The following is a 16,774-nucleotide window of genomic DNA, read 5'->3' on the forward strand; positions in this document are numbered from 1 at the left end:
ACACTATTTGGTGGTCGGTCGGCAAATCATAGGTTCGAGTGAGGCGCAAGGCATCCTCCTCGTCGAACCGGCTTTCTATGGTCGAATACCAAAGACCCGGAGCACCGCCGGTCGGCTGTGAGGTGTTGGTCATGGTATAAGGCTAGGAAGGGACGCGCGATGGAAGGAGGGAGAAATAAAAACAAGGAAAGAATGCGGGATGATGAAAGAAATAGCTAATGGAGAGAAAAAAGGAGAGGCGACAAGGAAGAGGAATCCTTACGGGCAAAGAAGATGATCGAAGGGGGTTGTAGGGTCGCCGGAGAGCCGGAACGCAAGGTCGCTGGAGAAGAAAGCAGCAGCGAAACATCGGGAGAAGATGAGGCCGAAATGCGGCGGAAAGCGGAAGTCGGCACTTTATAAGGGCGGCCGCTATTAATTTCAGCCGTCCGATCCAGGTCGCCGATATCGAGGTCGTCATCTAGCCGTTCATTTCAAACGGCGGCTGTCCCATCGGAAGTGACGCCACTGCCATACGCTGACAAACGCACGATCGCCACGTGTCAGCAGGATACTGGCCGCATTTAATGAGCTCCCCTTACCATGCGCAGCGCACGTGACGGGTAGTAGGGGAGAGCATCGGACATGGATTCCAAGAGAACACAAGGCATGGACAAGATACCGCCGAACGGATGAGTATACCTATGCCTGGCCGAGCGGCCTAATGCAGTGATCATTGCTCAGTCAGATCGGCAGTCCAGTCAGTCGGACTTCGCTCCTTCGACTAGACTCGAGGGGAAGGCAAGTGATCCGGTGGTAAGAGCCCGGGACCCCCTAACGAGGGGTCAACGCCACGTGGAGATCAAAAGGCCAGGTGGTCCGTCGAAGAAGGGTGAGCCGACCGGACTCATGAGAAAGGGGCAAGCCGATCGGTCTGCCGGTAAACATCTGATAGTAAAAAGCGCCCTGACAGGGATTGGGATTCCGACGCTCAATGAAATAGTAAATAATGACCGAGCGGAAGGCCTAAGAGGAGGCAGGACGTAATGGGCGCGCCGCCCGGCCGGCGCAGGGAATTAAAGCCTTCCGGACGGCGCTCTTCGTCTAGCCGGCCGGCGGTGGGTAAATAGGGACAGGAACATCTGCTGACAGCCGTCAAATCGTATGGCTAAGCCATACTCCTAGTCTGACAACGGGGTGTCCTGTTGTCCCATCGAAGGCGCGATGGTACTGTTGCAGTATGGCGTCAGGTAAGCTTTCTGACAAACACATACCAAGGTATGGGCTGCGGACACGTACGCGCCTCGGTGGGCGTGTAGAAGCTCTTTCCCCGCTCTATATAAAGAGTCGCAGACTTCGCCGGAGGTACGCGTTCTACAAGCTTTGGAGCTGCTTTTTCCACTACTTGCTTACCTAACTTGAGCGTCGGAGGGTCGCCGCCGGGAACCCCTTCCCGGCCCGACTTCTGTGCAGGTTCACTGGAGCTTCGTGAGACTAGCCGGAGATCTATATCGGCGACCCAGAGAGCGCCACGTGCCCAGCGTCCGTTGATTCAGCGTTCGGACAGGATCACTCTTCATCATGATAATTTAATGAGTCACATGTGGAGCTCTTATCTGTCTGTAAGGCTGTAAATGAACTAAGCGTTCATAAACAAACTTAGTGTTCGGCTTGGTAAGAGCTTGTTTATGTTCGTTCAATATATATTAGATTAATTAAACAAACAAGCTTGAACAGTTCGTTAAGCTAAACAAACAAGCTTGAACACATATGTGTTCAGCTCGTTAATGTTCGTGAACAACATTCGTGAACAATGTTCGTGGACAATGTTCACGAACCATATTTATTAATAAAATTTTTTTCAATATGCTAAATAAATAATAAAATAAAATAAATAAATTTAAATTATCAATCTTAATAACCAATCAAACAATTAAAAGTTTCAAACAATCAAACAAGCTTGAATTGAGAGCTTGATAACATCTAAACGAACCAAGCTTAAACCAAGCTCAAGCCAAGCTCGAACCAAGCTCAAGTCAAGCTTGAATTGAGAGCTTGATAACATCTAAACAAACCAAGCTCAAGCCAAGTTTCAAATAAGCTCAAGCTCATAAAAAATAAACCAAGCCAAGGTTGAACACGCATTTCAAAAGCTTGGTTCATTTTAAGCTCGGCTCGGCTCGGTTATCTTATCAAACAAGCATGAACACCCCAAAGCTCGGCTCGGCTCGGCTCGTTTACAGCCCTATCTGTTTGTGATTTCATAGTGGTATACATTTTTTATCACGTTGGGTGACTAAAAACTGTTGCTAGACAATTACCTTAGTCTGTGTATGGATTTACACTGTTTTCGTGTATAAAACATAGAGGGACGCACGCATAGCACGTAGAAATAAACAATGACATTGGAAGCTAGTCGAGATCAAGATCAAATATGGATTTATTTGATACAAAGAGAGAGAATTCGAATAGTCATGATCATGATGAGTAATGGAGAATTCGAAAGGTCATCATAATGTTAATTAATGAAGAAGTTGAAGAGTCATCATAATGAAGGTCATGAATGAAGAATTTATGGAGCCTATAACTCATCATCTTCTTAATTAATGAAGATCATAAATGATGAATTAATTGAGACATTAACCATTCGTATTTCTTGGAGACTATAAGTAGCCATCCTCGGAAAGATTCAAAGGTGAATTCTTTCTCTCCGAATCTCCCTCGTCAGGTTCTTCTTCTCTTTCTTTTACCAGAAGAGATCGGTAGTGCTTCCAAGACTTTGTCGATCCAAGAGACTAGTACCTAACGGATATTATCAAGTTCAAGTCTCGTAAAGTTTCTGTCCAAAGCCAAAGAAGTTGCTGACTCTGTAGGTGGGCTTTTCGTTTCGAGTATAGCTACGGAATATGTTTATATTTTATTATTTTATATTACAAGTTCATTTCTTTTTATTCCAAGATGCACTGTTATGACTCAAGTTAGATATGGTAAAAAAAAATTCCAAAAATATGATAAGTTATGGCCCTGATACGGTGGGTAATAATAACCGATATATGGCCCTGATGCGATGGGCAATAATAACCGATATATGACCTCACCCCTTGGAGGAATTACATATAGGGGATTGATCAGTAAAAGGGAATTTCCGAAAACATGATAAGATATGACAAGTTATGGCCCTGATGCGGTGGGTAATAATAACTGATATATGACCTCACCCCTTAGAGGAATTACATATAGGGGACTGATCAGTAATACCATGGAAAACAAGATGATTAATAGTGCTTTATTTTTAACTAAGTTATGTTTCTGTCATGAATTCTGAATGTTTTGCTAGAAGTATATGTTTCCGTTTAAATTATGTTTCTGTCATGAATTCTGAATGTTTTGCTAAAAGTATATGTTTTCGTTTAAGTTGTGTTTTTGTCATGTTTCATGAAATATGTTTTCGTTATGCATTCTGAATGTTTTGCTATATTTTGTATTCTGTCATGCTATGTTCGATCGATCCCACTTACTGAGTGTTTTCCCAAGCACTCACCCCCCTCACTCCCATCCCCAGATAAAGATGAGGAACAAGTTGAGAAGGAGGAGTAGGAGATGTTTTGGGGTTGGTAATGAAGCCGTGTCCAAGTGATTCGTCCTTTTAGTTCATGTTATCCTTATTTGTACGCTTTCGCTTTTGGATTATAAAGACAATATTTTCGTTATACTATTACTGGTTTGGTATGCACTTTATGAGGCTTGTTGTTTTCGAGTATTTATATTCACGAGCAACGCCGGTGTCACGCGCCTTGGTCACGGGGCGTGACATTGAAGTGGTATCAGAGCTAGGTTCTAATCTAGTTGGGACGTTTTGTATGCAAATCTGATGAAGTTGGAATTTTGATAAATGGCTAGTGCCCCTCTGAAATGACCTAACTAGCAAAAATCACGATCCCATCATCGTGATGCATGCCATTTTTCTACTAAATTCCATCATTTAGACTTCCGAAATCATGTTTTTGCCATTTTGGGAAGGTTTCCGGTTGCCTTTACCTTCTCATAGGAATGCCAAAATCTGATTGTCATTACTTAAGCAGTTATCTTTGAACTATCATGAACCATCACTCAACCAATTTTAGAAAATGGCTGACAGACTCATCCCAAACAACCATAACCCCAATTACGCCAACCCAAAACAACAATGAAGATGCAAACCCTTCCCCAGGAGTTAGCCTCAGCCGAGAAGAATTAATGGTCATCGCTACCATCGTAGCAACCACCCTGTAAGGGTTAGTGACCCCAAGTGAACAAAGGTTAAAACGACCGAACCTATCGAGTGGCCCGTCTAAAGTACCTCCTTTCACTTTGCCCTCCCAAGGTATTAAGCCATGTCCTACTTGTAACTTCAAACATTTTGGAGAATGTTGTAGGATCTCCGGTGCATGCTTCAACTGTGGGAAGATGAGGAACAAAATTACGGATTGTCCTAAACATAAGAAATAAGGGACAGTGTCAAATTCTATTGCGGTCTAGAATAAATCAAAGGAGAAAAAGTTCAATGCTCAGGTGTTCGTTATGACTCAAGAAGAGGTGGAAGGTGCAAGCGATATGGTGGTAGGTACCATTCTAATCAACAAAATGAATGCCTATGTATTATTTGATTGTGGTGCCACTCATTTTTTTTATATTTAAAAGATTCACTATGAGTTAGAACTCAGAGCTGAAATACTTAGTGAACCATATAGAGTAGCTATGCCTGCTTATAAGGCCATTGAAACTCATAAGTTGCATCGAAGTTGTTAGGTCAGTATTGGTAATCATACATTCGAAGCTGATCTAATTCAACTAAACATAGTTGAGTTCGATGCCATTCTTGGAATGGATTGGTTGGCCAAGAACCACACATTAGTGGATTGTCATAGGAAGAGCGTCAAACTTCGGACTTCAAGCCAAGAAGAAATCATCTACCATAGCAAGGCCAAGGAAAAGAGATTGCTCCTGTCCGCATCTCAGACTTGGAAAGCCATGAGGAGCGGTGATGGAATCTATCTAGCTATGATAAGTGAGGTGGAAGAGAATATTAAGGCTAGGCTAGAAGAAATTCCAGTTGCTCAAGACTTCCCAGATGTATTTCTTAAGGAACTACCTGGCACAGTTCCATACCATGAAATAGACTTTGAAATTAATTTGGCACCAAGTGCAGTGCCAATATCAAAGGCGCCCTACCGGATGTCCCCCAACACAAAGAACTAAAAGAACAACTTCAAGAGTTGTTTAAAAAAAAAAAATCAGACCGAGCGCATCTCCGTGAGGAGCCCTAATTTTATTTGTGAAGAAGAAAGACGGGAGTATGAGATTGTGCATCGATTATTATCGAGAATTGAACAAAATCACAATCAATAATAGGTACCCCCTTCCAAGGATAGACGACCTCTTTGACCAACTTAAAGGAGCTACAATGTTATCCACACTTGATTTAAGGTCAGGCTATCACCAGCTGAAGGTTAAAGTCAAAGATATACCAAAGACGGCATTTAGAACCAGGAATGGACACTACGAGTTCATGGGAATGTCGGTCATCTTAACCAATGCCACGACAACATTCATGGATCTCATGAATAGAGTGTTTAAACCATATCTTGATAAATTTGTGGTGGTGTTTATCGATGACATCCTTGTATATTCACATAGTGAAGAAGACCACAAAGAGCACCTTCGCCTTACCCTCTAGATACTGAGAGATAAGGAAATATATGTCAAATTCAAGAAGTGTGAATTTTGATTAAAAAGTGTCACCTTCTTGGGTCATATAATCTCCGAAGCAGGCATTTCTACAAACCCCAAGAAAGTGGAAGCAATTTTAGACTGGCCAAGACCAAAGACAATAACAGAGATTTGAAGCTTTTTAGGACTAGTCGGCTATTATCAAAAATACATTGAAGGATTTTTCCTTGATAGCTATAACTCTCACCAAGCTCATACAAAAGAACTCCAAATTTAACCTGAGTGAAGAATGTGAGAAGAGTTTTGTAACCTTGAAGAAAAGGCTTGCATCTACACTAGTACTAGTACTACCCGCAGGGGATAAGGATTTCACTATTTATAGTGATGCATCAAAAGGAGGTTTGGGGTGCGTTCTCATGCAAGAGGGAAGGGTTATTGCTTATGCTTCACGACAACTGAAACTGTATGAGCAAAACTATCCCACGCATGACCTTGAACAAGCTGCAGTAGTATTCGCACTAAAAATTTGGAGACACTATCTATATGGTGCCAAGTGCGAAGTGTTTACAGATCATCATAGTCTCAAATATCTATTTACACAGAAAGAATTAAACATGAGGCAACGACGATGGGTTGAGCTCTTAAAGGATTATGACTTAATAATAAGTTACCACCCAGGTAAAGCAAACAAGGTAGCTGATGCTTGAAGTCGGAAGAGCATGTGCAAGACAGTTTTGGCATCGCTCTCAACACAATCATGCCTTCGAGAAACAATCAAGTTGAAGCAGAAGCAAGACCCGACGTTGACAAGACTTACAGAGAAGATCAAAAAGGGAAAAGCACCTGATCTTCAAATAAATGATAGCGGGATCTTATGGATGAAAGGAAGGTTGTGGGTGTCTAACATTGATAATCTTCAACAAGAAGTAATGTCTGAGGCCCACACATCAAAATTCTCAGCCCACCCTGGCAGTACAAAGATGTATAGGGATTTGAAGAAGAACTTCTGGTGGAGCAGAATGAAGAAGGATGTCGGGGAATTCGTCTCTAGGTGCCTAGTATGTCAACAGGTCAAAGCAGAACACCAATGACCTGGAGGACTTCTTCAACCTTTAGAGATTCCAGAGTGGAAATGAGAGCATATTTCCATGGACTTTGTGGTGGGATTGCCAAAGTCAAGACAAGACCATGATGAGATATGGGTAGTGGTGGATAGACTCACAAAATCTACACACTTCCTACCCATTCACATGAATTATAATCTGATAAGTTGGCTACCCTATACATGGACAACATTGTGCGGCTGCATGGAGTTCCGGCAAGAATACTATCTGACAGAGACCCAAGATTTGTGTCCCATTTTTGGCAAAGTTTTCAAAAAGCTACGGGGACTAAGGTCACTCTCAGCACGGCCTATCACCCTCAGACTGATGGCCAAACTGAGAGGACAATATAGACACTTGAAGACATGCTAAGAGCATGTGCTTTGGACTTCAACAGTAATTGGAGTGAGCACCTACCCTTAATCGAGTTTGCCAATAATCACAGTTATCATAGAAGCATTGGAATGACCCTATACGAGGCTCTATATGGGCGCAAGTGTCGGTCACCTCTATATTGGGATGAAGTAGGAGAAAAAGCTATAACTGGACCTGAGCTTATCCAAACCACAGTAGAAAAAGTGACTGTCATCAAGGAACGACTCAAGGCTGCTCAAGATCGACAGAAAAGTTGGGCTAATTTGAAAAGAAGACTAGTGGAATTTGAAATGGATGATAAGGCCTATATAAAGATTTCGCCAATGAAGGGAGTAGTTCGATTCAATAAAGTTGGGAAACTAAATCCTAGATATGTAGGGACTTTCGAAATTCTGGAGAAAGTGGGATTACTAGCTTACAGACTGGCATTACCACCAGATATGTCAAGGATTCATAATGTCTTTCACATCTCCCAACTAAGAAGATACGTTGTAGATCCGAACCATATCTTGGAAACTAGACCACTCCTAGTCGAAGGGAACTTGAATGAAGAATTGAAGTATGAAGAAGTTCCCATTCGAATTATTGACACCAAGGATCAAGTACTTAGACGAAGAACTATCCCGTACGTCAAAGTACAATGGTCCAATCACACTGAAAGGGAAGCTACCTGGGAACCCGAGGAAAAGATGCGCAAGCATTACCCATATCTCTTCGAAGATCAAGCGAGCTCAAGTTTCGAGGATGAAACTTCTAATAAGGAGGGTGGGATGTGAAGACCCGATTTTGGACATGGTGATGGATACTAGTGGGCATATCTTTAAAGGTTAATTTAGGTTCAATCCTATAAATCTTAATACCATAAAAAATTGAACCCAAGCTTATGATTACTTTGTGTCATGTGTCGGTTTTGATCTTAGGGATTTCGAATGTTGGGTCTAGTTATTCATATGTTTCTTCTATGCTCTTCATTATGATAATTTAATGAGTCACATGTGGAGCTCTTATCTGTCTGTGATTTCATAGTAGTATATAGTTTTTATCACATTGGGTGGCTAAAAACTGTTGCTAGACAGTTACCTTAGTCTATGTATGGATTTACACTGCCTTCATGTATAAACCTAGAGAGGCGCACGCATAGCACGTAGAAATAAACAATGACATTGGAAGCTAGTCGAGATCAAGATCAAAAAAGGATTTATTTGATACAAAGAGAGAGAATTCAAATAGTCATGATCATGATGATTAATGGAGAATTTGAAAGGTCATCATAATGTTAATTAATGGAGAAGTTGAAGAGTCATCATAATGGAGGTCATAAATGAAGAATTTATGGAGCCTATAACTCTTCATCTTCTTAATTAATAAAGATCATAAATGATGAATTAATTGAGACCTTAACCCTTCGTATTTCTTGGAGGCTATAAGTAGTCATCCTCGGAAAGATTCAAAGGTGAATTCTTTCTCTCTGAGTCTCCCTCGTCAGGTTCTTCTTCTCTTTCTTTTACCGGAAGAGATCGGTAGTGCTTCCAAGACTTTGTCGATCCAAGATGCTAGCACCTAACGGATCGTATCAAGTTCAAGTCTCGTAAAGTTTCTGTCCAAAGCCAAAGAAGTTGCTGACTCTATAAGTGGGCTTTTCGTTTCGAGTATAGCTACGGAATATGTTTATATTTCATTATTTTATATTACAAGTTCATTTCTTTTTGTTCCAAGATGCACTATTATGACTCAAGTTAGATATGGTAAAGAAAATTTCTAAAAATATGATAAGATATGACAAGTTATTGTTAGGACCAAAAGTAGCTAGAGGGGGGGGGGGGGGTGAATAGCTCGTCGCGTTCGCTCGGTGCTTGGCGTTGATTGTTTCTTCAAGAATATGCAGCGGAAAATACAGAAACAAATACACCCACGCTAACACTAGGATTTTACTTGGTATCCACCTCCAAAGAAGGTGACTAATCCAAGGATCCACACCACGCACGCACCCTCCACTATGAAACACTCCTTTTCGGTAACTACCGAGGGCGGAGAAGCCCTACAAGACTCTCGGTACAAGAAGAAGGAAAGAGAAACAAAATACAAGCACAAAGCTTACAATGAATGCAGAAAACCCTAACCCTAGCTTCTCTTCTTGCCTTTGATCCGCCTCTTGACTCGGAGAGCTTCCAAGAACCTTCAAGAACTGGCGATCACGAGCTTTGAGAGTGTTGTGGAGGAGCTGGCGAAGATCTGAGATGAAACCGTGAAGAGATTGCCGCAGCCATCACATGCCTGCAGCTATAAACGACGCCAACGGTCGGATCCCGATCGATTCGAATATTCCCAATCGATCGGGGAGGTTTTGGATCGATCCACGGATCGATCCAGAGCGCCTCTGTGCTCTGGAAAAGCGCCTAGATCGATCCACGGATCGATCCAGGTCTTATCGCGCGAAGCAGCCGCGTCCCAATCTATCCACTGATCGATTGGGACCTCTGGATCGATCCACGGATCGATCCAGAGGCTCTCTGTTCGCTGATCGATCCAGAGCCTGGATCGATCCACTGATCGATCCAGCACTTGATTTTTGTCCAAAACCAAGTCCCAAACCTCCCAAACCAACATCCGGTCAACCTTGACCTGTTGGTATGTCATGCCTAGCATCTAGTCACTCCCTTGACCTGCTAGGACTCCCTTACCAAGTGTCCGGTCAATCCCTTTGACCCACTTGGACTTTTCTCTGTGCCAAGTATCCGGTCAATCCCTTTGACCCACTTGGACTTTTCTCTGTGCCAAGTATCCGGTCAATCCCTTTGACCTACTTGGACTTTTCTTTCATGCCAAGTATCCAGTCAATCCTTTGACCTACTTGGACTTCCCAACACCAGATGTCCAATCATCCTTGATCCATCTGGATTTTCCCTTGCCTGGCTTCACTCACCAGGACTTTCACCTAGCTTCACTCACTAGGGTTTTCCATCTGCCTAGCTTCACTCACTAGGACTTTCACCTGGCTTCACTCACCAGGATTTCCATCTGCCTAGCTTCACTCACTAGGACTTTCACCTGGCTTCACTCACCAGGATTTCCATCTGCCTAGCTTCACTCACTAGGATTTCCTTCTGCCTGGCTTCACTCACCAGGACTTTCACCTAGCTTCACTCACTAGGGTTTCCTTCTGCCTGGCTTCACTCACCAGGACTTTCACTTAGCTTCACTCACTAGGGTTTTCATCTGCCTAGCTTCACTCACTAGGACTTCCTTCTGCCTGGCTTCACTCACCAGGACTTTTCTTCTGCCTGGCTTCACTCACCAGGACTTTCACCTGGCTTCACTCACCAGGATTTTCATCTGCCTAGCTTCACTCACTAGGTCTTTCATTTTGCCTAACATCCCAGTTAGGACTTCCCAGTCAAGTATCCGGTCAACCTTGACCTACTTGACTCTTCTTCAATCAATATCTTATTGTCAAACATCTAAACCCAAACCAAGACTCAGCTTGGTTACCCATGTCAACCTTGACCTGAGGGATATTGCACCAACAATCTCCCCATTTTTGATGTTTGACAATACCACAATAACACTTACAAACCCATATGTAAGTTAGGCTAATCCCATAGCCTCCTTCTTCATGCCACTAGGTAATGAAAGCATAAATTAAGCTCTTCATTCTCCCCCTGAGAGGGCAAACTCCCTCTAGGTAATGAAAGCCTAACTTACTCCCTTTCATGAGTCCTTTCATTCTCCCCCTATGACCTTCCCATAGGTAATGAAGGCCTAAGCTTAACCATACATTCTCCCCCTATTGGCACACATCAACCCATCGTTGGACACACATCAACCTATGCTCCAATTCTGGGCACACTTCAACAAATCCATTTGTTGAAGACTCTCCCCCTGAAGAGTTGCTCATCGTGATCACAACTTCACTCATTGTGATCACCCGATAATGAGATCCCATACCCGTCATTATCACCTTAACTTCTCCCTCAATGTTGACAAATACCCAACCTTGAGCATTTTCAACCACTTGAGTGTCCACTTGAAATAATGAGGATATCCACTCCCCATTTCTCCCCATTTCAAGTTTAAATGCTCAACCTTGAGCAAGTTCACAACAGAAGGTTAACCACCTTCCAAGGTTCATGAAAAGTAATGTCTTTAAAGAGTCCCTCCCCCTAAAGACATGGTGGTAACTTCTGTCATTGCACCAACAATGACTTGGAATCCCTAAAACATTAGGAAACCCAAATTTAGAAGTTTTGAGGTTCAAATATTCAAAATTTGAAACAACCTCAACCTAAACTTCTACTTAGTCTTCGTTAACCAATCCATCCTTGTTTTCAACATGAAAACACCCTTTGTATGTATACAAATGTATTTTAGGGGTTTGGAATGGTTACCTAGACTCAAAGAGGTTCAAAGATGCTGAAATCAAGCCTTCACAGTCAAAATCAGCAACTTGGATCGATTGGAGTTGGGTTCCAATCGATTGAACCTTTCTGAATCGATCCACTGATCGATTCAGTCTACCTGGATCGATCGGCTGATCGATCCAGCGAGCTTCTGCTTAATCGATCCACGGATCGATTCGGGCACTCCAATCGATCCATGGATCGATCGGAGCTCTGATAGTTGCTGAAATTCCATTTCAGTCAACTTCAGAAACCCCTAGAAAATTCTACAAAAAATCCAAAAATCATGAAATTTCGTGTAGACATTATTTAGGGTATACTTAATCATGGAAAAATAGCTTTCTATGAAAATACATCATATTTTCAAAGATTGACACAAACTTGAAAACTTGCAAAATTTTAGTGTTTTTCTTCAAGTTTGTGTCTAACTATTCAATGGTGATTACTATCAAAAGATAGCCTTCACCAAGGTTTTCCAAAAACATTTTAAAAACATTTTCAAAACCAATATCCCATCATGTTCCTTGGGCATAATGCACATTACTTGTACATTAGCTTTCCCAATGATGGGAAAACACATAACTATGTGTTTTGATAAACCTAAAAAACTCAAAAGAATGCACTAAATCAACATCTTGAGTTTTGTTCATCTTCCTAACATTTCACTTGTATCTAATGTGCACTAATCACATACAAGTCACCTTATAGTCTTTGTGAGATGTAGATTTTGGTTTTTTCCCTAATCTAGGGATCATGCATATCTATCTAGGCATTTTAGAAATATTAGACATCCACCTAGGATGTCACTTGTCAATAAGTGTCGTTAAATGCCATTTGTCCTTAATTACAAGGAATTAAACTTAATGCATGATTATGTTATGGCATACATCAAAAGAAAATAATTTTCAAAAGAAAATATCCTATTACTACATGATGTATGAATGTCATGACATGGTATTTTTGGATTTTTCATAATAAAACATGAATGCAAAACTAGACATGATGTCATAGCATATGATGGGCAAACAATCATGGCAAGATTTAGCATAAATAAAATATACCTAGATTAACTATCTAAGTATCCTTAAAGTCTTAGCTAAACTTACAACTTAAACCTAGATTGCCCTAAAGTGCTTCAAGAGAATGCCAAAGCCTAAATTGGCATTTCTAATTTCCTTGATTTAATGTATGCCAATTGAAAATAAACATGTCCTCAAATGTTGGCCTATTCCATTTTTCCTCAAGAGTAGCACTTTTAAATTAAGACCCGGATTGCCTTAAATTGCCTAAGAACATATCAAAATCCCAACTTGATAGTTCTTATGAATTTCCCAATATGTGCCATTTAAGATTTAAAATCAATTCTTCCACCATTAGGCACATTTTACTCTTTCAAGGAGTAAACAATAATTCCATTTCATTTTCAAAGGTTAACTAAAACCTTGAAAATGCTCCTTGAGTGTCAATTTCCTCAAAGTTGGGTTAACTACCCTTCTAATCGGAGTTAACATTCTCTAACCCATCTATGGGGTAGAGAAGATGCTCCTAGGAACCCAACACCTATTGGTGCTCCTTGGATGCTCTAGGTACTCACTAGGGATAACTTCCCTACATACCTTCCTAGTGACCTTGTTGGGCTTCTTAGAAGCCTTGGTCACATTTTCTAGGTCAACTCTAGGGATAGCTTCCCTTGTAACCTTCTTTGTGACTTTCTTAGACTTCTTAGAAGTCTTAGTCACATTTATTGCAAAAATACTCTTAGGGATGACTTCCCTAGTATCTTTGGCTTGACCACTAGACCTAGGGTTTGTTCCATAACTATATGGAACTCTATGGTAAGAGGGCACATCCTTCTTAGCCTTTGGTTTGTATCCCAAACCTCTATGGCCATTGGATGACTTTTGTACCCCTAGACCTAGGTTATGCTCATTTTGCCCTAATAGGATATTTTCCATCCTTTTTAGGGTCTTTTCCATTTTATCAAGCCTTGATCTCAAGACTTGATTTTCTAACACTAAGTCCTTAGTTTTAGATTTTTCATTTGATTCATGAGCATATTTGTTCTTGGGCTTGTATCTAAAATCTTTAGAGTTATTGCCCAAGTGTCTATCTACCTTCCTAACCTTAGGTTGGGTAGTTTTGGCATGTAGGGCCACATGTTTTTCCTTAAAGCCCTCATGCTTTCTATTCTTATGGTAAATTGCATTAAAATGATAAAAGTTAGAACTATCATGCTTTTTACCATAATGTAAAGGGGTAGGCTCAATAAATGTTACCTTCTTCTTTACCTTGGAGGCTCCCCCTTGACGAATGCCTCCTTGAGCCTCGACCATCTTCTTCCCCTTGGGGCATTGACTTCGGTAATGCCCCTTTTGATTGCAAGAGAAGCACACGATGTGCTCCTTGCTCTTCTTTGTTCCGGGGATGGTCTCCTTGGGCTTCGCCTTGCCCTTTTGTGCCACTTGGCCCTTCTTCTTGGCCAATTTAGGGCACTTGCTCTTGTAGTGCCCATGTTCCCTACACTCAAAGCATATAATATGATTTTTATTTTTAATTGAAATATTTATACCTTTGCTTGTAGGGGTGGCATCTTTCCCTTTGGATCCGGAGGTAGAAGCTTCCTCTAGATCAGACCTTGATTCTCCTCCATTTAATTTTTCTTGACTTGTGGAGGTAGAGGCTTCTTCCTCCTCTTCTTCTGTCGACCCGGATGTAGAAGCTTCTCCTTCTTCTTGATCCGGCGTCACCAAGGATTGCTCCCCCTCAATCCTAGAGGTGGAGGCTTCATCATCTTGAATATGAAACAAGGAGTATGCTCCCTCCTTGTTCCCTTCGTTGCATTCCCTTGAGGATGAAGCTTCTTGGATTTCTTCTTCTTCGGAGGTTGAGCATCTCTCAACCTTGGAGTCCTCCTCTTGATCTTGCTCCAAAGAGTCACCCTCTCCGGATTCTTCATGATCTTGTACAGTGGAGGAGATCTCTTCATGAAGCTTGGCCAATTTGCTCCATAGTTCCTTTGCATCTTCAAATTCTCCAATTTTGCAAAGGATGGTGCTTGGCAATAAGTTGACCAAAAGCTTGGTCACTTTGTCATTGGCCTCGCACCTTTGGACTTGCTCTTGGCTCCACTTGCTCCTCTTGAGAACTTTGCCCTTTGAGTTTGTTGGAGCTTCAAAACCTTCCATGAGAGCAAACCATTGCTCTATCTCCATCATAAGAAAATTTTCGATTCTTGATTTCCAAGAATCGAAGCTTGTAGATGAATATGGTGGAGCCACCCTTGTGTCAAATCCAAGTCCATCTTGGAATTGCATCTTGAAGTTGAGCTTGATAAAATCTTGAACTTGAAGAATTTGCTCCAACTTCTTCACCCTCTAGCTTTTCTTATTATACTTGACCCTTCCGGCGATGATTCCGGTGAAGAGCGACCAAGCTCTGATACCACTTGTTAGGACCAAAAGTAGCTAGAGGGGGGTGAATAGCTCGTCGCGTTCGCTCGGTGCTTGGCGTTGATTGTTTCTTCAAGAATATGCAGCGGAAAATACAGAAACAAATACACCCACGCTAACACTAGGATTTTACTTGGTATCCACCTCCAAAGGAGGTGACTAATCCAAGGATCCACACCACGCACGCACCCTCCACTATGAAACACTCCTTTTCGGTAACTACCGAGGGCGGAGAAGCCCTACAAGACTCTCGGTACAAGAAGAAGGAAAGGGAAACAAAATACAAGCACAAAGCTTACAATGAATGCAGAAAACCCTAACCCTAGCTTCTCTTCTTTCCTTTGATACGCCTCTTGACTCGGAGAGCTTCCAAGAACCTTCAAGAACTGGCGATCATGAGCTTTGAGAGTGCTGTGGAGGAGCTGGCGAAGATCTGAGATGAAACCGTGAAGAGATTACCGCAGCCATCACACGCCTGCAGCTATAAACAACGCCAACGGTCGGATCCCGATCGATTCGAATATTCCCAATCGATCGGGGAGGCTTTGGATCGATCCACGGATCGATCCAGAGCGCCTCTGTGCTCTGGAAACGATCCAGCGCTTATCGCGCGAAGCAACCGCGTCCCAATCGATCCACTGATCGATTGGGACCTCTGGATCGATCCACGGATCGATCCAGAGGCTCTCTGTTCGCTGGGACAGGTCTGGATCGATCCACTGATCGATCCAGAGCCTGGATCGATCCACTGATCGATCCAGCACTTGATTTTTGTCCAAAACCAAGTCCCAAACCTCCCAAACCAACATCCGGTCAACCTTGACCTGTTGGTATGTCATGCCTAGCATCTAGTCACTCCCTTGACCTGCTAGGACTCCCTTACCAGGTGTCCGGTCAATCCCTTTGACCCACTTAGACTTTTCTTTGTGCCAAGTATCCGGTCAATCCCTTTGACCTACTTGGACTTTTCTCTGTGCCAAGTATCCGGTCAATCCCTTTGACCTACTTGGACTTTTCTTTCATGCCAAGTATCCAGTCAATCCTTTGACCTACTTGGACTTCCCAACACCAGATGTCCAATCATCCTTGATCCATCTGGATTTTCCCTTGCCTGGCTTCACTCACCAGGACTTTCACCTAGCTTCACTCACTAGGGTTTTCAATCTGCCTAGCTTCACTCACTAGGACTTTCACCTGGCTTCACTCACCAGGATTTCCATCTGCCTAGCTTCACTCACTAGGACTTTCACCTGGCTTCACTCACCAGGATTTCCATCTGCCTAGCTTCACTCACTAGGATTTCCTTCTGCCTGGCTTCACTCACCAGGACTTTCACCTAGCTTCACTCACTAGGGTTTCCTTCTGCCTGGCTTCACTCACCAGGACTTTCACCTAGCTTCACTCACTAGGGTTTTCATCTGCCTAGCTTCACTCACTAGGACTTCCTTCTGCCTGGCTTTACTTACCAGGACTTTCCTTCTGCCTGGCTTCACTTACCAGGACTTTCCTTCTGCCTGGCTTCACTCACCAGGACTTTCATACTGCCTAGCTTCACTCACTAGGTCTTTCATTTTGCCTAACATCCCAGTTAGGACTTCCCAGTCAAGTATCCGGTCAACCTTGACCTACTTGACTCTTCTTCAATCAATATCTTATTGTCAAACATCTAAACCCAAACCAAGACTCAGCTTGGTTACCCAGGTCAACCTTGACCTGAGGGATATTGCACCAACAGTTATGACCCTGATACGGTGGATAATAA

The 16,774-nt window shown here is 42.4% G+C and overlaps 1 protein-coding gene across 1 annotated transcript; it reads left to right on the plus strand.

The window, feature by feature from the left end:
* Positions 1 to 6,407: 6,407 nt before the first annotated feature.
* LOC122029184 lies at positions 6,408 to 7,942 on the plus strand. Its single transcript, XM_042588124.1, has 2 exons — positions 6,408 to 6,739; positions 7,237 to 7,942. The coding sequence occupies exons 1-2, from the start codon at positions 6,408 to 6,410 to the stop codon at positions 7,940 to 7,942; spliced, it is 1,038 nt and encodes a 345-aa protein (XP_042444058.1).
* Positions 7,943 to 16,774: the final 8,832 nt, after the last annotated feature.

Source organism: Zingiber officinale, chromosome 10B (assembly GCF_018446385.1).
Source record: "Zingiber officinale cultivar Zhangliang chromosome 10B, Zo_v1.1, whole genome shotgun sequence".
Lineage (NCBI taxonomy): Eukaryota > Viridiplantae > Streptophyta > Magnoliopsida > Zingiberales > Zingiberaceae > Zingiber > Zingiber officinale.